This window comes from Lactuca saligna, chromosome 1 (assembly GCF_052625555.1).
Source record: "Lactuca saligna cultivar CGN05327 chromosome 1, ASM5262555v1, whole genome shotgun sequence".
NCBI lineage: Eukaryota > Viridiplantae > Streptophyta > Magnoliopsida > Asterales > Asteraceae > Lactuca > Lactuca saligna.
Genome location: NC_136417.1, coordinates 2783653 through 2807650, shown reverse-complemented (window position 1 = coordinate 2807650; position 23998 = coordinate 2783653). Strand labels below are relative to the sequence as shown.

At 35.4% G+C, this 23998-nt stretch overlaps 1 protein-coding gene across 1 annotated transcript; it reads right to left on the bottom strand.

The window, feature by feature from the left end:
- Nucleotides 1-9393: 9393 nt before the first annotated feature.
- Nucleotides 9394-10129, bottom strand: LOC145047536 (uncharacterized). The gene is made up of 3 exons (XM_078995830.1): nucleotides 10012-10129; nucleotides 9536-9870; nucleotides 9394-9486 (listed from the first exon to the last, which is right to left on the bottom strand). The coding sequence occupies exons 1-3, from the start codon at nucleotides 10127-10129 to the stop codon at nucleotides 9394-9396; spliced, it is 546 nt and encodes a 181-aa protein (XP_078851956.1).
- Nucleotides 10130-23998: the final 13869 nt, after the last annotated feature.

Sequence of the window (23998 nt, the reverse complement as noted above, 5' to 3'; positions counted from 1 at the left end):
ATGGGAAGATGTAAGTACACAGTTGTCTTTTGAACTGACATCCTGACGTACTGTTTACCTTAAAACAAGTTTTATTTATTTATTAATATCTGGTACTTTGTAGATGTACCCCATATATATAAATAATGACATATTGTAGATGCATCATATATATATATATATATATATATATATATATATATATATGATCATGTATACCCAAGTTACTATCACCTTTTGTTTAGAACAATGAGTTAGTGATTATTGGTATAATTAGATCCTGTATTGTTCTCCTGATATAACATTTAGTATGTTCTTTCTGTTATAGTATCTTAGTGTTTTTCTTCTGTTATAGTATCTTAGTATGTTTCCTCTGTTATCGTATCTTAGTATGTTCCTTCTGTTATCGTGTATTGTATCTACCTCCCTGTTTCTCTTTATAGTATGTTCTAGTATTTAGTATGAACTGAACCCCTAAACTATACCTATTATAGTTTACTAATATGATTACTTGAACTGTTATTGAAAAGACTCATTTACATTCTAAGTTATTATTATACTTTAAAAATGGAGTTTTGTAAACTATAAAGTAACATAACTTAAAAGAGTTTTAGAAACGTTTTGATCACTTACAAAAACATAAGCAACCTTTGAAAGATGTTTATATCAAACATTTACACAATTATCAATTGTGTTCAACTTGTATTCCCCCTCCCCCTTAAAAGCATTTAAAACAATTTAAAAGATTGATTATAGGGGTATGAACTCACCTTATGTGGGTGATTCAAATGAACATGTGTGTAAGGATGAGAAGTTCCACGAATGAAGTCCCGAGACCCAAACGAGTCCTAAATGACATATAATGACATATAATGGCATGAATATAGTGTTTAGAAGCAACCACATGCAAGGAAACACCTTTAAGGACTAGGAAACACTTAGACCAAGTGTTAGAATCACATGTGATTCATCTAAGTGGAGTGTATGGCCACAATGAGGAGTGTGCGGTCATGGGTGTACGGCCAGGGAGTGTACGGCCGTACACTCATGGTAACAAGTGCACAAAAGTGTGTTTGAATGGTGGGGAAGCTTGTGGGACTATTACTTATCAAGTCTAGAAGTTAGATTTGCACTTTGGAGGCCCTTTAGGGGTGTTTTGAGGGGTGTATGGCCACACATGGGTGTACGGCCGTACACTCCTTATGTTGTGCTCTAGGAATTTATAAGGTGTTAATCCAGTGATCCTAACATGTACTAAGCATAGGGAAGGAGTACTTACGATTTGGAGTCTCAAAAGGGTTCACAATCACCAAGAACAAGTGTGTGTTCTTGGTGTTCTTGGTGAAATGGATGAAGATTTGAAGATCTAGTCAAAAAATATGTTTTCATGGATGAATCATGAGATGATTACAAGACTAGGAAGGATATCAAGAAAGATGGAAGAATCACTAACCACTTTTGAAGCTCAAGATGAGAAACGTGATGATAGTTGAGAGAGAAATCGATGTTCTTGACTTGGAAACTAGAGGAATGACTTGGAAATGGAAGGATATCATACTTAGGGAAGGGGTGTACGGCCAAACATGGGTGTACGGCCACACACTCATGTGTACAGTCGTACACTCCCTCACATGGAGTGTATGGCTTGATTTCAAGGCGAAGAATTTAAACAATTCGATCCTATACCCAATGGTTGAATGTACTGAGCTTTGAACTCTTAAACATGCTCTAAACAAGGCTAAAAGATAGCATAAACGAGTCTGACACACTGTTGGATTGAATGGCTGAACTTACAAGGCAAAAAATTCCGGGTTGTCACAATACGTTTGGTATAAAAGCATTTATATACTGTAAACGTATACTTTTTTATTTTAAAAGTATTATTTTATATAAGTTAGAAAACACGTATATACTGTAAATGTACACTTTCGGGTTAAAAAGTACTTTGAGTCGAACTTGTGAACTCACCAACTTTATGTTGATGTATCTTTCAAAACGCGTTGTATTCTCAGGAACCTAAGAAGCTGGAGTTACACACACTTGGAAACACCCCTGGGAGTTTTGCTATCAATCATAGTTATGTATTTTGTCTTTCTAAATGCCTAACTGTTAAGGCATGCACCTTTTGAACTACTATTAAATTTCTCTATTTATAAATAAAAGATTACACATTATGCTATGTTGTTTTTTTTCTATGTATGCAAATGGTTATGATCCATGAATAAGTCTTACAACCCGACGTTTCCACCACCGGTCGGGGGTGTGACAACAATGGACACCTATTTCCAAGATGAAGCTCCAAAGTAGAAGCTCTCTAGAGGTATCCACCAAGTAAGGATCAACTACTAAAACATGCTGGTCTTCATTTGTATTAAGTTGTTTTAAGCCATTAATACTTATACCAAATAAGCCTTAAGGAGAAGCAATTTATGAACCTTTAAATCCTACACCAAATTACAAGACAAAGAGGAGAGGGGAGGGAGTTCTTCACTTCGGTTTTGGTAGCTAGAGAAGAGAGAAAAGAACCAAAATATCAACCTTATAAACTAGCAAAAACTCTCTTTATATACATACTAATGTGTACTAAAGTCAAGACTAGTAAATGAGATGTTATGATCACTTGTTACAAGCATGGTGTGAATCAAAACAAAGACGACACTCAAACTCCATCTCCTAATGAAGTTCACGACTTTAACTTGTCAAAAGAGTCAAAGTTGAGTGTTTTTCACACAAACTCTTAACTAGTAGTCAAATTCCAACTAAATGACTTACTCAAAGTGCCCAAAAATTTGCACATAACATATATATTTATACCATATGATATTTACTAGTTTTTGTTTTCTTTATTATTATTATTTCCTAGAAACAATAATTCTCAATATGATGGTAAAATATTATTTTCATATGATAATGTTTTTCCATTTAAATACAAATGTTGATATATTTATTAATAATCAAATTATTTTAATAAATAATCAATTAGTAATAACTTGTTATAATGTGCGACCCTATATGATTATATATCATGAGTAAATATCATTCTATAATATCATGAGTAAATATCATTCTATAATGATTCTTGAGCATGAATATCTTTCAATTATATCCGTAGAAACAATGATTATTATTATTTATTTTTTTGGTTTTTAATCCAAATAAGCTACGAAAGGATTTAATGTTCGAAAAGATTGGTTTAAAATCTTATAATTGGTCGACACTTAGAAACTTGAAATTTCGGCCAAGTAGGTTTCTTCTTAACTTCAAAATCTTACGTTGATGACGCCCTTTTTATTGGCGAATGGTCCATGACCAACATAAAAAATCCTGCTTGTATTCTCCGTTGCTTCCACGTTTCTTCCAGACTGAAAGTTAATTTCTCTAAATCTAAGTTTTTTGGCATTGGAGTCAGCTCGATAGAGACTAGCCATTGGGCTCGATTTTTGGGTTGCGTCTTGGGTTCTTTTCCCTTTCAATATCTTGGTGTTCCTGTTGGAACCAACATGAATCTTCTTAAAAATTGGAAACCGGTTATTGATAGATTTCATGCCAAGCTTTCTTCTTGGAAAGCCAATACTCTCTCTTTTGGGGGTCTTCTCACCCTTGTCAAGGCTGTTTTAGGTAGCCTTTACCCATTATTTCTCATTTTTCAAAGCTCTTATTGGTGTTATTGAATCTCTTGAAAAAATTAGAAGGATGTCTTATGGGGTGGTGTTGAGGAGAAGAAAAAAATTCGTTGGGTTTCTCTACGGGACAAGGTGATTGTGGGAATTCATAGACTTGAGGGAAAGCCTATTGATCATCTGTCTTAGGAAATCTATCACAGGTGTGTGGAACAACATTACTAATACAACCAAAGACCTGTCTAAATTCAGCCTTGATTTCCATGCCATCTTATCTTTCTCTCCCAACTCATTGGCTCAAGACGATAACAGGTGGAGTTGCCCGATCTCTCCTGATGGGAAATACGCAGTTGATGTTTTGAGGGCTAAAATTAACCATAACCCATTCCTTCTTAATGGCTCTAAATTAATCTAGTACAAAGAAACTCCCTTTAATGTCTCTTGCTTTGTCTGGAGAGCCTCTCTTGGCCGTATTCCTTCCACTATTTCTCTTGTCCATCATGGAGTTTCTCTTGTTTCGACTGCCTGTGGATACTGTGGGAACCCTTCAGAAAACGATGATCATATCCTCATTAATTGTTATTTTGTCATTAACATCCGAAGCTGGTCTTGGCAATGGTGTGACAACATTTAGTTTTCTCCTTCGTCTGTTGTAGACCTTCTCTCGGTTGCTGTCTAATAGGGGAAGGAATGCCAAAATGAGGATGCTCTTTAATGTTATATGTCATGGATTGCTGTGGAGTATTGGGAAATCTAGGAATGAGAGAGTATTTAGGCAACGTTTTATGTCCAATAATAATCAGGTTTTATGTGTCGTACTCAGGATACTGATGAGATTTTATCATCAGTTTTCTTTTGGATGAAATGTAGGGGTAATTTGGGAAATTACAATTGGGCTACTTGGTGTATTTCCCTTTTCCGTTGTTTGTAATTATGATTTTGTTGTTCGTTTTTTCGCTCCATCTAGCTGCTTGCAATTTGATATAATTATTTGCTAGCAACTTGCTAATGTATTAATTATATTCAACTGTTCAAAAAAAAAAAACCACTTATTGTAGGGAGGGAGCTAGGTGTAAAAACATTTAAATAGAAAAAGGTATCGACGAGAAAAAGATGATATTGGTCTTGGTATTAGAAGTCTTTCAACTTCAATCGTACTTTACCTTATAGATGGCATTGGAGATTTTTTTGTTGAGCATAATATTCTGCGGTTTAAGTTATTCATGAAATTGATGGTGGTTTCAATTTGGTTACTTCGCATTTGAAAATTCAAGGTTTTTAGATTAATATTATATGTTATTTTGATCATATCCAATCAAAAGGGCTTAATATGGGTCAGTTTTTTCAAGAAAATGTTGAAAATGGCATTTTCGACCCGTTCTAAGTAAGAGAATTGACTTGGCGAAATTGCTTTTCTATATAGGTTCTCTAAATTGTTTGCTCTTGAAACATGAAAACATCATACGGTGAACTCTAGGTTCAAGAATGATGTGTGGGTGGGAAGATGTTCTAAGGGGAAGGGATGAAGAGACACAATGGGATGAACATTTGGTTGTTTGCATTCTTTTTCTGTCAACCCATTAGTAGGGTAGATAGACATAAAAGCTTGATGGAATACTACTAAATGGAATAAATTGGTTTGTATCAAAGTCAATGTCTTGATTTGGAGATTTTCTTTAGGTTGGATGCCAAATTAGGTTGGATGCCAAATGAATCTTTATTCTAGTAAAAGAATAATTTTTTTTTTTTTTTTTTTTTTTTTTTTTTTTTTTTTTTTTTTTTTGTATGTACCACTCATTTAGAACTACTAATTAATAATTAATAATATGACACTTGTTAGTTTTTTTTTTTCCTTCTCCTGGTTAATATTTTGTCAAGTGTTATTATACTCTTTTACAATTTACATATATAACCGTTAAATTTACGGATACTAAAATAATGGATTCCGTTTCCTTTTTTGTAATTATACATAATTACATAAAAACAATTCATGCACCTTTATAGTTTTTCTAGGAAAGCTTAATTTATTTTGTAATTCTAGTTTCCACTTATTATAATCCAGTGAAATTGAATAATAATAATAATAATAATAATAAAAAAAAAAAAAAAAAAAAAAAGGTCGTGGATGTATAATCAATGATTATCCATTTTGTGATTTATATGAAAGTATTGAAGATAATATTTAAATAGTTTCGTTTTATAGAATAAATTTAATGAAAATAATAAAGTGTAATAAATAATAATGATTAACCATTATAAATGATGTGGTGGTTTCATTTTTCACAGTTTTCAGTTTCTTGTACTATTATTTGGGCTTTACCGTACTGGTGGCCTAGTGAGTCAAGGCACATTCATGATGAACAAGATGTGGATGGGTCATGTTATCTTGCCGTAGGATACAACATAAAACATTTATTATTGTCAACCAAAATTATCCATTTATATATTTCGTGCCCAAATTTATTTTATTTATGATTATATATTTAACTTTTCAATTTTTTTTTTTTAACCGATAAATATATTTAAAAGAAATAGAGAGCCACCTAGCAAGGCACTAGGCATCATCCCAGAAAAAAGAACAAAATCCCTTTCAAATGCAAGAGAAATAACAAACAGTTCAATCAAACCAGTTACATATACATTTTTTCCTCTTATGTTTAAACCATAGATACACTATGGATTCAATGATATTTGCTACTCTTTCTCGATTTGTTTGTATGTTGTTGAACACCCTATCATTACGAGCTTTCCATATACACCAAAGCATGCTATAACAAATTCTAATTAGCATCCTCCTTCTCTTTAGGCAGGTTCCCTAGATATACACAAAGTCCAGAACTTCAGAAGTATGCGAGAAATTGGAGTTCTGGATACCACACCATCTAAACACCAAATCTGTTATGGTGCATGTTGCTGGACATTCACACAATAAATGATATGTAGTCTCCTTTGCTACTCCACAGTAGCTGCAATCTTATCCACGCTGATAATTCCTCTTCGATGAAGATTAACTGTCGAGGGGGTCTGATCTAATTTTGTGCGCCAAGCAAAGCATGTTACTTTCAAGGGAACAATTTTAGTCAACGGGAAAGGATCCACGGGAATAATGGAGATGGACTTATCTATCGCCTGCCTTATGCTCATCACCGTATATCGCCCTCCATTAGCCAAATCGGACACCCATGAAGCCTCCCTTGGGTTAGCCCCCCTTCTAATGACTCTGTTAAAAGGGATATTGTGCTTAACCAGATCGAGTTTTACATTAACAATGGAGCTCCAAACACCTGGTCTCAAACTGTTGGCGAGGATGTCGTCTGGTTTGTTGTCCAGCCCGTGAATAACACGGATCAACTTTGCCCAAAATGAGTTTGTGTGACATCCCCAAAATCACGGCCAGAAAAGACCGGTTTTGTTTATACTTTATTTCAAAATCAGAGTTATCTTTTAATAAAAGGGTTGCGGAATTTGTCCCAAAACAATAATATGATAAAGATTTATCAAAAGCATTTCCATAGAAATGTATTTCATTAAAAGACTCGGGATGTTATGTTCGTACAGATCAAAAGTATAAACAGTACAATATAAGCCTTACTACATTATTTCATATCTACAGGCCTATATCCGTAATCCCTCGTCCAAAACATCACACCTATGCTCATGCGCCACTACCTGTAATGCATAAAACTGAGTGGGTCAGGCTTGGGAGCCTGGTGAGCACATAGGGTTTTCAACCCACAATAAGTTTATTAATTTCATCAATCAACAATAACCCGATTACCCGTTCCCGTTATCCTCACTTTACGTCCCTAAACACCTATCATAAGGGACCTAGCCTAAGGATCATCATCGGGACGGACACTACTGCTAAGGGGATTCCTCAGCAATAAATGTCCTAATAGGCAACCATGTGGGGGATGGAGTACACCGGTGAACACATCGTTCACAACACCTACAGGTTGCGAACCTGCTAGTGTTCCACTGGACTGTCTAGAAGAGTCCGTGGTCGTCATCTATACTCCGCTAGATGACTGGATCAACAACAACAACATCGAGGCCTCTCATCATTTTATCACACATCACCTATTACATCTACCCATGTTTTACCCCAACATTTTCGTAGATATAAAATACATATACAGTTTAAATCATTGAAAACATGTATAACAACGTTCATCTAGCATAGATAGCAAGTATTCAGATAATATGCACACATAGCACGTAATTTATATAAAATACTTCATATCTATGTGTAAGTTGAAGGTAACTATGCACTCACCGGAAAAGGTGGTGATTCCGAACTCAGACAGCGCTTCGCTTCTTAAAAAGAATTTTTCTTCGACGAAACCTAGTATTATTACCACTAGAGTTTAGTTTATTATTCGTCGAGACTAATTAATAGTCTAGCTATTATTATTATTATATAAGCGTAAAAAAAAATACTTATATAACCCATAATAATAGCCCAAGTATTTATTATAAGTTCCTAATAACGTTACTATAATTAAATAAAAGTTATATTAAAAATAGCGTAGGCGTAGCTCACTTACAGCGGGTTTTATAGAAAACCGGGCTTTGCTTGGAGCAGCGTTCCCGAGCCGAAAAGCTCTTCTTCTCAGAGCCTTCGAGCACTCCGGGGCTTCCGCCTCGTGCTAGGGAGGTTCCCTAGGCTTTTCGGGGGATTTCGGGGCTAGAGAGAGGTTCTAGAGAGAGAGAGAGTAAAGAGAAGAAAGAATGGGAAAGGTGTGAAGAAAATGAGGGTGGGAGAGGTGGTATTTATAGGGTGAAATGTGGCTGAACTTGGTGCCACATGTCACCATCTGGTGGCAAGCCTTGGGGAGAAAGCAATGGCCAAGATTGTGCCACATCACCCATTTTCGCACAGCACACTTCCGACTTCTAAAATCCGTAACTTTCACATACGACCTCCGTTTTTGACGTTCTTTATATCCACGCGTAGGTAATAATAAGATCTACAACTTTCATTTTGACACCGTTAGCTAATTCTCGACCGATCTTAAATTTAACAGTACAAGGAGATTATACTGTTAAACGTCTGCGTAAAATTAATAACTTCTACATACGGACTCTGTTTTTGTCTGTCTTTTTACCGTTGATTTCCTATTAATGAGATCTTCAACTCTCATTTATGTTGCGTAAGCCAAAAACCGCTCGAACTAAAATTCGAGTTTCAGGCCGTGCACTGCTAAGCCGAATCTTAGAAAAATCATAACTTCTTCATACGAAGTCAGATTTGGGCGTTCTTTTTATCGATGTTCTTAGTTTAACATATTCTACGACTTTTGTTTAGATTTCTAAGGCTAAAAAGTCTTCTATCGTAAATTCACTATTTACGTTTCCCGGTGTCGTGCCGGTTTTGTCGTAAAACTTTGGCGGGCCATAACTTCTTCTTTATAGCTCGGATTTCGGCATTCTTTATATGCACGGAAACCTTGAGACATATTCTACAACTTTATGTAGAGATATCAGGATTATCTCACACTTTAATTTTGACGCTCATTTTTATTCTTTATTAATTATATATTTATAATTAAATAATAAACACATAAACACACATAATTCACATAATACTCAAATATTTCATATTTATTACTTCAAAAAGAGTTACAATAGTTGACCTAGACTATTACATTGACAAAAATGCTTAGCCCTGAAAACCCGGGCGTTACAGTTTGGTTCAGTTCTTAACCTCCATCATCATTTACAACATAAGGCTATGTTGAAAGCTATTATGGAGCCAACATTTAAACCATCTTTTTCCTTTGCAGCAACTACCTTATCCAAGCGCACCCAACAGATCTTTATCAGTCCTTCGAGCCACCCCATAAGAAGCGACGTCTAATCCTCTCCAATTCATTGAGAATTTCACCTGGAGCAACAAAAATATAAAAATAATATGAAGGTAAGTGTGACAGTACCGACTTGATGAGAGTGAGTCCCCCACCAAAAGATAGGTTTCTATCTTTCCATTCAGATAACTTGGCGTTGAATCTGTCTAAGATTGGATGCCAATGTTTCTTTAACTTCATGTTAGCTCCCACCGGCAACCCTAAGTATATGAATGGGAGGGAAGATGGCTCACACCCAAGAAGACGTGCCCATTTATTCACTTGTTGCTGCGAAGCACCAATGCCAAAAACCCGAGATTTACAGAAATTTACTTTGAGCCCCAAAGAAGCATGGAAGCATCGAAGGATGCGAGCCATGTTACTTATATTTGCCTTTGACCACTCACCAAGGAAGAGCGCATCATCTGCATAAAATAGATGCGATATGCATGAGTCATTTCATTGGAGATTCGCGCCTTTGAAGATGCCATGATCGTATGCTTCCTTCATCACCACGTTCAGGCCTTCCATAGCAATAATAAAGAGTAATGGTGATAGGGGATCACCTTGCCTTACACCTTTCAGGGCGAACTCTTCCGTGGGACTCCCATTGATCAAAACTGAGCTTTTAGCAGAAGACAAACAACTGTGAATCCATGATCGCCACTTCAACCCAAAGCCCATTTGATCCATCATCGAGTCAATATAATTCCAATTGATAGAGTCAAAGGCTTTATCAAAGTCTACTTTGAAAAGCAGAATTTGCCTCTTTAATTTCTTTGCCTAGGAACACACCTTATTAAAAATGAGAGGCCCATCAACGATGTTCCTCCCAGCCACATATGCTGACTGAGCCTCTCCAATGATAGATCCTACTATTTTCTTTAACCTTGTCGCCAAGAGTTTAACAATTATCTTATAAAGGCATCCGATCAAACTTATGGGTCTATAATCGTTCATCTTCGGAGGATCCTTAATTTTTAGGACCAAAGAAATAAAGGAACTATTGCAGCTTGGAGATATATTGCCCACAAGTTCAAAATGTTTCACATAATTAATTATATCTGCCTCAAGGAGATTCCAATGGGAATTAATGAATTTAAAGGAAAAGCCATCAGGCCCTAGGGCTTTGTCGTTGCCGTATGCCCACTCGGCTGCTTTGAGTTCTTCCTGGGAGAATGTAGACTCCAGTGATTGAGCTTCAATATGGGATAGTCGCAAAAACCGATTGCATGTAAGACTAGGGCAAGAAGTATGTCTCTCACGGAATTTAGAGCTAAAGAAACAAAGGGCCTCCGCTTTTATTTCCACCGGGTTGGTAGACCAGCGCCCATAAATCATCAATCCAATAATTTGATTTTTTCCTGTTTTTGTTGTTAACGTAAGTATGAAATAACTTTATGTTTTCGTCCCCATCCATAACCCATCTAATATGAGCTTTCTGCTTTAAATCAGTAACTAATGCCCTTTCCATGTCCCCAATTTTTTGGAATCCTTCTCTCCGCTCTCCAAATTCAGACTTAGTTATAGGTCTAGTCTCGGCCAAAGTGTCAAGTTCCTTCACTCTATTTTTAATTTGATTAAGCTTCTCCTGCTCTTTCCAAAATTCTTTCCTTCTCTAGTCTTTAATTACATTTTTCAGGTGCCTGAGTTTGGCAGCAAAAAGGGAGTCTGGATTCCTATACCCCTTGAAATTGGTACAATCTGAGAGAATTTCCTGATTGAATCCATCGCGATCCATCCAAGAGTTCAAAAATTTGAACGGTGATGGACCTAAATCCATCACCACTGAGGAGAGAAGGACTGGAGAATGATCGGATAATTCCTTATCTAAGGCCGTCACAGATACGGAGGGGAAAAGATCAATGAAGTTTAGGCAGCAGAGAAATCGGTCCAATTTGCTAAGTTTCAGTACAAGAGTATGTAAATTTATAACCTCCCATTTTTATGTCAATAAGACCCGCCACAAGAATAAATTATTGAATCATGTTGCTGTGATTGAACAAAATTGGGAGTACATTCTTCCATCTAGCCTCCGGACTGCATTGAAATCTCCTAGGAAAACCCAAGCTCCAACTTTGTTGTCTTTAATTGTAAGCAAGTCATCCCACAATTTAGCTTTATCTAAGACCTGCTGAGGACCATAAATATTGGCAAAATTAACCGGGGTTGGAATGCCTGACAACTCCCCGAGAAATAATAAAAAATATCTAGATTTGATAATGTCCAAAACCGAAAAGAGCTTCGTATCTCAAATACTGAGTAGGCCTCCCGATCTTCCAACTGCATTTACTCCAGTGTGCTCAAACCCATTGGATCCCCAGCACCCAACAACATTGATCTCCTTTGTATTTGATATTTGGGTCTCTTGAATCCCAAAGAATGAGATTTTGTGCCTATTCTTGAGTCTAAGAATCCAATTCACATTGTGGTCTTCCCCCAAACCACGCACATTTAAATTGATGCAATTCATTATAAGCCAAAAACTTCTCCATACTCGCCCATGACTTCGTTGAGGATCGAATCCTCTGTACTGATATCGAAGCCCACTTTTTTCCCAATTTCAACTATTAGTTCCTTCTCCTTGGAATGTGTCACAACTAGCATTTTTGGGCTAGGAAATTATGTTCACGTGTAATTAACTCCTGATGTATCTTGTAACCCTAAGTTTTATGTTATACAAGTTATTCATTCACAAATGACAATTCAAGTCAAAACTCACTCGTGAAAGCTCTAAACCTAATTCAATACGTTGCATTCACTCAACTTTGGGCTTGAAACCCTAACTTCCCGGTTCAAGCATCTTATTGGACCGGGATTCTCTTATTGGGCCTAATGGGCCAGTAACCCCTCAACTTGGTTCTTTTGGTCCAAGAATCCACATTTGGACCCTAGTTGTACCCATATTTATTAAACAATAGTATTTGGGCCATAAGACTCTTCATGGGCCTTATTGGGCCGAAACCCACTCACTTTGTTTCTATGGGTCGAAAACCCATTCTTTTCACCATTTTGGGTTGTAAGCCCGTATGAGGGATCCATGGACCGAAAAATCTTTATTGGGCTATTATATTCTCGGCTTCTATATACCTAATCCAAGCCCAATATTCCTTTTCTTTTCCCCTCTCCTAATTCTCAGTTTTATTAAAAAAATGGATGAAGGATTAATTTCCTCTCAAAATTGTTTCAAACTTCATTTCACTCCTAATTTCCTCTCAAAACTTCAAGAAATCCTCTCACTTCCTCTTGCAAATTATCGTGAGCCTAGTGTGTGATCTCTAGAGCTTTGCATCAAGTATCATCCTATTGGTAAGTTGTCATCATACACAAGTTATTAGTTTCCATTTTATGCTAAGAACACCCCCTTACATGACTTTATTTCATGTTCTAGGTTCCTAGAACCATCAAGTTTTGAAACTCTTCTTAAAGGAGTTAGCTAAGGCCGAAAACACCTTCATTCTCCTTTTCAAAACCGAACTAACATCAAGGTGAGCTTCATACCCCTTGTTTTCATATTTTTCATCTTTATGGGGAATACAAGCTTGGTTTTGTTTTGTGTTTAATCTTAGTATTTATGCATGTTTGTGTGTATGTTCATGATGTTGTGTAAATATGTTATGAAACTATGTTAAACACTCATAAATTCGATATATCTTCCAAGTTTTGAAGATGTAGTAAACAAGTTACCCAATGTGACTTTTTATGATGTTTGGAAAGATTAACATGTTAAAAGTTACTAAGAAACTAAAGAAAGTATACAAAAGGGCCATACTTGACAAGAAAGATAAATAAAATGGGCCTTTAATGACATCCACGGTTTTATGGGTCAAAAATGTCATTTTTCATAAAAATAGGCTTTATGTGACAATTCATGGTTTTAGTAGGCCTAAAGTGTCATTTTTCATAAAAATGGGCTTTATTTGACAAAACACGGTTTTTGTAACATCCCAAAATACGACCCAAAAATTTTTGTTTAATCATTACTAAAATCATTATATCAATACCATAAGATAAAACCCATATATCAATATATTAAAACCATAACACGTATCACAAGAAAACTTTATCAAGACTTAATCAAAACATATCAATGAAAAGCTAAATCAACTCCCAGGGCAAACTGAAGTTGTGGTGTGTGTGATGTCATCATCTTGAGCTCTTCCCTGTACTTGCGGAAGTACCTGAAACCAAAACTGAAACTGTAAGAACGAAGCTTAGTGAGCTCCCCCAAACTATCACATACCATACAATAACGTATAACACATACTGGGCCTTGCCCACTGCATCGGACCGGAGTCCGGAACTAACCAGGCCTTGCCCTCTGCATCAGAACGAAGTCCGGAAACTGCATCGGATCGAAGTCCGGAACTGACTAGTACCTTGTCCCCTGCATCGGACCGAAGTTCGGAACTAACTGCATTGAACCGAAGTCTGGAAACTGACTGAGCATAACATAGCATAGCATAAACATATCAACTAGCATGAACACATAAACTACATACTGCATCAGGCCGTAGCCCGGAACATATAACACATAAACCCTTTCTGAGCCACGAAGGCATCAAACATTCTAACTACTGCACTAGGCTGAAGTCCGAAAACTACTACTAGTTAAACGGGCCGACATTGTGGCCTTAGACCCGTTCCTACTGGAAGGAAACTCACCTCGTGATGCTAACTGCTGAACTCCTGAATGAGAAATCCCAGACTGCTGCTCCAGCTGCTTCCCAGCTATCATGGGAAATAAAATACTAAATCAGAATAGGGATTCTCCTATGGGTAAAATAACCATTTTACCCCTGCTATAGCATGGGTCACAACATGGCCCAAAACCCTCAATTCCTTCTAAGTCCATCCATGGCCGCACTAAAGGCCCAATTTCCTAAATTGGTCCTATGTCCTCATATGGGCCCATAATCTAACTTCAAGAAATCCAACAGCAAGATAGGCTTTCCAAGCTTACTATTAGCCCATTAATGGCCCAATTTTCTCCATTGGGCCCACAACCCTTTATTGGGACTTACTCAAGCCCAATACTAATCTTTAGCCCACAACAACTGAATTTTGAAGGCCACTAAGGCCCAAAGACCCTAAGTCCAAAACTCAACCCACACCGAGGCCCAAACGCTCGAAGCCTAAACTGGCAGCGTACACGGGGCGTACACCAAGGTACACTGAGCGTACTAGCTGCTAGCTTGTACGCGGCGCGTACCTCCTTGTACGCCCAGGGTACAGCCCTGTTAAGACAAAAGTCGCATTAAGTGCTTAATAATCCGGGTCAGAAGCTAAAATCTTAGATCTAGGTCTTATCCCACGTCTTAAACCATAAAGTTGCTTACTTGATGGCTTACAAGAATCCCTTAAGCTCAAACTTCTAAAAACAACCATTTATAACCAAGAAGGTGGCTAGATCTCATGCATGGTTTCATGAAAGCCTCAAAAATCGAAACTTGACTACTATGGGAATCCCAAGCTCCAAAAACGAAGTTGCATGATAAAGGTTCTTCTTTTGGACCTAAAAGGTCCAAACTTCCAAAAACTCCAAGATCTAAGCTTACAAGAGGAAAGTTGGAAGCTTTATACCTCTTTTGAATGCCAAAAGAAGGAATGATCCCAGATCTTTGAGCTCAAGGTACTCAAGTTCTCCTTCTTCCACTTCTCTTCTTCTTTCCAACTTTAAATGAGCCCAAAAGATCAACCACACACACAACAAGGAAAAAGGGACGAACTAAGGTTTTATGGGGGTGAAGGATAAGTGAGGAATCCAAATGGGGTTTAAATACGTCTCAAACCCTAAAATTAGGGTTTCGCCACCTGGTCGCGTACGCTGGGCGTACCTCTAGGTACGCTGCGCGTACGCCTCTCACAACCCGCACAAACTAAGGCACTACGCCCCGCGTACGGCTTATGGGCAGCTTACATCTCGACCCAAAAATCATGAAGGTCCAATCCAATCCAAGATGACAATTACTAATCAAACCCACTAGCATTCAAGAAATTAAATTAATTAATATCTCAGAAGACGATCGCTATAGTTTTATAGAGCTTAAAATGTTATATTTAACAAAAATGGGCCTTTGTTGTAATTTTCGGCTTTAATGGGCCAAAATATCAAATTTTGACAAAAGTGGACCTTTATTGTCATTTTCGGTTTTCGTTGGGCCAAAATGGTCATTTCTAACAAAAGTGAGCCTTTTATGTCATTTTTGGTACTATTTGAACTAAAACGATCGTTTTGGTAACAAACAGACTTTTTACGACATTTTTACTCTAATTGGGCCTTATAAGACCATTAACATTCCTATTGGGCCATGTGGGATGATGACATTCAAATTGGGCCTTTTATGACAAATACTATAATAACCGCGCCATTAGTAAGAATTCTAATACACTCGAATTATTTACGATACTTTGGGATAACTAGAAGTTATTCACGATAATAACAAATATTTTGACACTTTAGATAAAACAATTATATTATTATCACTATTAGTTTGTAGTCAAAATTCACATTTGCAACATTATTTATAACGTTAAATAATGGGATACACCATTCGCGTAAATTTAGTTAAGGCTCTTGTGAGACACGCCTTCATTCGTACCTACCTAGCGTATACCGTAAGCCTTGTAGTTATAACCAGAGTCTCCTCGAGGAAGAGCGAGAATTTATGAATAGATCTATACGGGGTTGACACTCTCGCACCTGAGATGTTTGCTACAGCTAGACGTGCCAGTCTAGGGTGACAAATGTCTTACCATAACCGACGCTTGAAGAACGTCATGACAGGCATATCAGTCATATCAATTATGGTTATAGCAACTCACATAGAGATTAACAAACACAATATATTTATGAAATACACATACTACACTCTTGATACATTGTACGAACTATACATTTAGTACATTAGTCGGGTCTTAGGGTTTTAAGACCACTACTCTTTTACAAACAGAAAATATCGAATTTTCTGGGAAATAACATATTATATACTACAGTATACTTACAACATAAAATATAGGATTTTCTGGAACTCTCTCTTTATACACTATCAAAACAGGAACACACATGCTTTAACACTAGATTTGCAACAAAACTCTCAAATTACATTTACGGAAAATATCGGATTTTCTGGTGTTTACAAACTGCTACAAAACTTTTCATACAAACATCCATACAAACTCACCAACATTTTTATATATTGACGCTTTTCAAAATGACTTGTATTCTCAGGAACATGTTAAAACAGGTTGGTCGATAAGGAATGAAGATTTTGATGTATTATTGTTTCTCACCATACTTGATGTTTTGGATGTATTGTTATAAACAAATACAATTATGTAAAAACTATGATGGTTTGTATATTTTATGTATGGTGATGATGTTGTCTTTGATTCATTTATATGCACTGTGATGATAATACAAGATGACGTCACCCGCCCCCAGACGTTTCCGCCGTCTGGTTCGGGGGTGTGACAGAATGGGAGATGCAATCGTTGCTTGTATCTTCTTGTGAGTTATCCTCATCCAAATTAATTACATTTGAATTTTGTGCATGCGTATTGAATTCCCCATGCATCGTTTCGTTCTCCAGCTTTTTTTCCCCAGAACCTCCGTGTCGCTTGGTATTCCATTGGAGTTGTCACCGGCCAGGACCCCGTCCGTTTTTCTATTCGCTACATCCTTCCCCTCCGGAATGATTTCACCATCCTCAAGTTCTGTATCATCAGCGTTATTTATCCAGGTGTCTGACACTCCCTCAATCGCGTCATCCTCATCATCTCTATAATCTTCTACTTCCTCCACCTGGTTGTCGGACTCACTCTGCTGGTCGAACTTAAGTGGGAACCAATCGTCCTCCACTTCAACAATTGAGATATTGCTGATAACTTCTTGGGAAATTATGTTTACTACATCGTTTATCAATCTTTTTTCTTTGGTTAGAACCCCAATTTTTACTTAGGAATAATCATTACGTGAAGGAATCTCATCGAAGGATGAGATGATCCTTCCATAATTCTGGACAATAGCCACGAAGTTTTCTTCTCCCCAAAGTTTTGAAGGAAGTCCAAAGATTCTGACCCATGCTACCTTGTCAAACTCCGATTCTGTTGTTTCCCCTGATTTATGCCAAACAAAGAACTCTTTCCATCTATCTTTATTTTCCAAAAAAACCTCGGGCTGCTATTGAGTTATCAAAGTGAAGCGCAACCTTGAGACCCTAATGTATTTGATTTTTATATCGTCGTCATTGTACATACTCAGGAGCGAGGGAAGTTAACAGAGATGATTGAGGGTTGGGGATTCGCCAATAAGAGTGCTCTTATGTAACCATCCCACCATATTAGGAACCGGGTCAAATGTATTATAGGCGGCGGAGGGGGTAGAGGTTGACCGTGGGATTTTTGAATCACTTCTGCAAAGGTTCTCTTATCTCTTAAGTCTTTCATTGACTACATATCTACGAGGGGGTTCCCACCGTCCGGGCTGTGATTCCTTGCTCCCATGTCCCTCCTTGGAAATCTACGGATAGTGGAATATTGATCATCAACTTGCTGCCAAGGCATAGCGTGCCATTAATCACTTCCTTGAAGCTTTTAGGATCTACCACCCCTGTAAATCGAACGAAGGCATATATTCCCCCATTCCTTTTTTAATTACAAAAATGTATAAATGATAATTTTTAATCTCACTTAACATTGATATAGTTTTATTTGGTCTAATATAAAATAGACAAAATTACAAAAATGGTCCCTGTGGTTTGCCAAAAGTAACAAACTTAGTCCCTATTAATTTTTTTGATGCAAATGGCCCCTGTGGTTGGCCCTTTTTACTAACTCTGTTAGTATTCAGCCGTTAGGGACTAAATTAGCAAGGGTATTTTCGTCTTTTCAAGTATAAAGGAACTGGATTCGCAATTTTAGGTAAACCATAAGGACCATTTTTGTAATTCTTTCTAAAAATGATAAAAGATGAGGGGAGTAGGATTCCAACTTGGGACCTCCTTTCCTCTCCTTATTCAACCAAAGCTCTAACCAATTAGGCTAGAGCCAAAATTGTTATTTAATTCCAAAAACTAATTAATATGATATAAAAGCGTAAATAACTAATAATAAAAAATATTTAGAAAAAAAATTAATAAAACAAAATATATTTTTAGTGTATTGTAAAACAAATATTTTTTACAAAAAATATACTTGTTTTTTTTACGTATTTGTTTTACATAAAATATTTTTTAATGTATTTAAAAAATACGATTTCATATACTATATTATTACATTGCTATGATCCTAAAACATATTTTTATGTTTTCATATAAAAATACGTTTTTTTTTTCTTTCACATAGAAAAAAAAGTTTTTTTTACGTATAAAATATGTTTTTTATATATTTAAAAAATACATTCTGTATAAAATGTTTTTACGTAAAAACATTAAGAACATGATAACATAATGTCACACCCCAAAACCGAGAACGGCGGAAACGTTCTGGGGCGGAGGACGTCATGTAATGTATCACAACAATGCAAAGTAGTAAACAAGCAACAACATCCTTCATTGCATTAATAGTATAATTTTAATTACATTTGAGTTCATTCATAGTATAATTCTACAAAATGAATATTCAAAAATAAAAGACGAGTCTTGATCGCTCCGTCTTCACAGAGCCTAGTAGTCGTACCTGTCTATCCATATCCTGGGAATACAAGTTATTTTGAAAGCGAGTATCAGCAATAATGCTGGTGAATTCATAAGTATTTATGTGACTTTGATTCGTAAAGTTGTAAAGAAAGACCTATAAATGTTTGAAGGAAAGTTTGTACCAGCGAATATGTTTGTAAGTAATTGTAAACGTTTGAAAATCCTAGAAAATCCCATATTTTCTACTAGTATAAAATGTAGCTTTTTACTAAGACTCGACTGTTTTGAATGTTTGCTTCAAAAATCCACTATTTGTTTATAAGTGGGTGGTAGTTTAAAAGTCCCAAAAATGTACTACCATGATGTTTTTCATGTCTAAAATAGTAGATTTGTGTACATATATAATTGCTAAGGTATTTGATAACCTCGTAAATCAATGTGTTTTTAATACTCCATGTGAGTTTTATAATCATGCTAATGACCCAGACTGTCTGTAACAACGTTCTTCAGACGTTAACATTGTTATGACGTTTGTCACCCCAGGCCTGCCGGCCTAGCTGTAGCTAACAACTTAGGTGTGGGATTGTCAATCCCGTATAGATCTATACACAAGTATCACGCTCCCCCTACAAAGGATTGTGGTATATAATACAGGACTTAATAATGCATACTCGAAAGTACGTGAAGTGTCTCACAACCTAGTATAAAACATATCTACGTATGAAAATGTCCATTTGTTCGTGTATATGAAAATATCTCTTTGATATGGTACTTGTAGTATGTAAATTTCATGAATATCTAGTACACTATCTTATGTAATTGTATCTCTTGAAATTGTATGTCTCGAAATTGTATGCTTTGTAATTGTATGCCTTGTAATTGTTTGTAATCGTATCTCTTCATATAGTATGTAATGTATTTGTATGGACTCATAAATAAACTGACTCTTGTGTGATTCCTTGTACTTGGAATGATAAGTAGTATATCTTAACTATACCTATTATAGTTACTAGTAGTGTGTGTATAACCGAAATATGCCTTTGCTACCCAAAGGTACTAAACCAACTGATGGAAAACTTTTATGTCTATATGTGTATACATAATATATATATATATATATATATATATATATATATATATATATATATATATATATAACTACACATGTATAGGCATGCATTTGGCAATAAAAAAATATAAAAGAAGTTTTGTATAACCTTTAAGAAGTTTAATAAATAAGAAATATTGACTTGATGTCAGTTTATAAAACGATTTGAAAATAGTTTGTTTGATAAGAACAATTTTAAGTATAAGTAGACCTTTGTTTGAAATACGATTTTAACAGCATTTGAAAAGAAACATAAAGTATGTAAGACAATTTGATAAAGAGTTTTTAACATGTAAAAAATTTTGTCGTAAACTATTATAGTTTTTCCAAAAGTTTGTTTTGTTTGTATAGCAAACCATAGTGTGATGCTCACTTGTTATGTAATGTGTAACTTTTGTGGTGACATAAATGAACACATATACTCAAAGTATAATTACAATGTTTGATTCTTATATGTATAACAACATATTTAATTTCAAGAGACAAGATGATATCGTGATATATTTTGCGTACGAAGGGTTCCATATAGTGGTTATAAATCACATATGATTTACTTGATAAAAATGAGTATTTAGTGAAACTTTGGGTTACACACGATAATAATCGTGTCTTTACTTGTATTCCCCCCTTAAAAGTGTATATAAAAAGTATTGATACCACATTTAAAAATGTAGTTTATAGGGGTATGAACTCACCGAAGAAAGCGCATGATTTGAAGAAAACAAGATTTTCCTGGGCGGCACCTCAACTGGAAAGTGACGAGATTCTCGGGAATCTCGGGGCTTCGGACCTTTGTCGGGGCTTAGATTTGAAACCGGGAAGTCGGGATGTCGTCGGCATGGAAAACGAGGTGAAAAAGTGAGAGAAATGAAGAATTTTAGCAAAAGCAGTCGGCACCCTCGCAATCTATTTATAGGAGCTGGAGGTCCTCGGTACGCTGGGCGTACTTCGGACTTACGCGGGGCGTACCTCGTACGCTGGGCGTTCGCTTGCATCACTACTGACCGCATCCTCGGGCGAAGTGTCTGGTCGACGTGGACGATCCGGAGCCTAGTATCCGAGTACGCTGGGCGTAAATCGTTTCGGTGTGCGTGCCACGAACTTGTAAAATCCGTAACTTTCGCATACGGGCTCCATTTTTGACGTTCTTTATATCCACGCGAAGGTGAGAAAATACTCTACAACTGTCATTTAGACTTTGTCGGCTATTTTTGACTTTATTTTTAATTATATTTTAATTAATAGGCCGGGACACGATAACTTCGTTAAAAATCCATAACTCCTTCATCTGGTGTCCATTTTTGTCAGACTTTTTACTGTTGAACTCCTATTGTCGGGGTCTTCAACTTTCGTTTAGGTTGTGTTGGCTAAAAATCGCTCGATCTTTATTTCGAGGTTTTAGCTGTCTACCACTGTTACGAAACTTTGAAAATTTGTAACTTCTTCATACGAAGTCCGTTTTGGGCGTTCTTTTTTATGCATGATCACGGTTTAACGTAATCTACGACTTTCGTTTAGATACCTAAGGCTAAAAATTATTGTATCGAAACTTTGCGTTTTACATCTATCAGCGTTGCCGGTTTTTGCCGCGAATCTTAGATTGGTCATAACTTCTTCGTTATAATTCGGATTTTAGTGTTCTTTATATGTACGACAACCTTGATACAATTCCTACTACTTTATGTAACCCAAATAATATTTTAGGAAAGTTATATTTTGATCTAAATTTGACTGGTGTTACATTATATTGTCTCAAAATGTCGGTTTGTCACACATAACGTAAAAATATGTTTTAAGATCAAATCAAAACAACTTATATTTTTGACGTAAAGAAAACGTAAAAATACGTTTTCATATAATATGTCATCACGTTAACGTTTTTAAGTAAAAAAAACGTTATATGGGTGAGGGATCAATCACTCACATGTAAAGAAGAACGTCTTTAATATGTTTTACGTAAAAAAACACATTTTTACGTAAAAAACGCATTTTTATGTAAAAAAACGCATTTTTACTTGATGTTATCGTCTTTAGTTTGTTTTCCGTAAAAAATATAAGTCGTTTTGATTTGATCTTAAAACGTAAAAATATAAGTCGTTTTGGGATTATAGCAATGTAATAACATAGTATACGAAAACGTATTTTTTTTAAATACATTAAAAAAAATTTATGTAAAACAAATACGTAAAAAAAGTAAACTTTTTGTAAAAAATATTTTTTTACAATACGCTAAAAATATATTTTGTTTTATTAATTTTTTTTTAAATTTTTTTTATTATTAGTTATTTACGTTTATATATAATATTAATTAATTTTCGGAATTAAATAAAAAGTTTAGCTGTAACCTAGTTGGTTAGAACTTTGGTTGAATAAGAAGGAGGAAGGAGGTCCCAAGTTCGAATCCTTCTCCCCTCATTTATTATCATTCTTATCATTTTTAGAAAGAATTACAAAAAATGATCACTATAGTTTACCTAAAGTTGTGAATCCAGTCCTTTTATACTTGAAAAGACGAAAATACCCTTGCTAATTCAGTCCCAAACGGCTGAATACTAACAACGTTAGTAAAAAGGGCCATCTGTGCAAGTTTTGCAAACCATAGGGGCCATTTGCATCAAAAAAATTAATAAGGACTAATTTTGTTACTTTTGGCAAACCATAGGGATCATTTTTGTAATATTGTCTATAAAAATATGTAATCTTGATATGTATTGTCAAAACAATTTATACATTTTTATAAAGTTCTAACATAAAATATTTATATGATATATTGATCTTAAAGAATATGATTCATATATTATATGTAATATGTCAGTTCATAATATAATCTTTTGGAAAACATTTTATTATAAAGATTATTATAATTCGAATAGCAAAAATATCTCAAATCATCCATTTCTAAAAACTTAATTTTGTATAACTAATGTTTTAAAGATCCGTTTGAATTGGCCGTTCGAACTGGAACCAGAAATGAGTTTAACAATGACCGATTTTATGTCAACATCTAGACTGGATTGAACCGGACGGTTTCTACAAAAACCATGTTGAACCGATATGATAGAACCGATAAAAGACCGTTTAAATTGGTTTATTGGACTTGAATAGTTGGATTTCACTCAGCCCGATAAAAACAATCCATTTTCAAAGCTCGATCGTACTCACGACGCAACATCAACACACATCAGACACCAACCCAATGCCGATATTCTAAATTTGAAATCTTTTACTTCTCAACTATTATGTCATAATATAGTTCATTATAATAAGGATTTTTGTTAGTGTGCCATAGTCAAGATCGATTGTGCCAAATTTTCTTTAATTTTGGCAAAATTACATATTTGGTCTTCTTGTATGTTACGTTATGAATTTCGTTCCGAAAACATTTTATTTTATGGTGGTGGTCCTTATGCCGTTAAAATTTAAAAGTTTTGCCTTATATTGGTGGTAAATGATAGTTCTGTCCTTTTTTAAATATATATTTATCATTTTGTTTTAAAATGTGACTTTTATTATCACAGGGGCCTATAAATCAGTCTTTCTGAATATATTATTGAGACCATTTATACAATAATGACATATTTTCAAAATCCATTTCCCTATATTTTTATAACTTACGTTGTTTTTTTTTTCTAAATAAGTTTTTCGTAATTAATTCAATATAAATCTGAATAAATCATTGAGACCATTTCAATTTTACAATATTTTACTATTCTAACTAATTTAACTGCTTAGTCTAATTTCAAACATTTAAACTTGACATATTTTAATCGTTATAAACTACGTTTTTTAATATTGTTATAAAATATG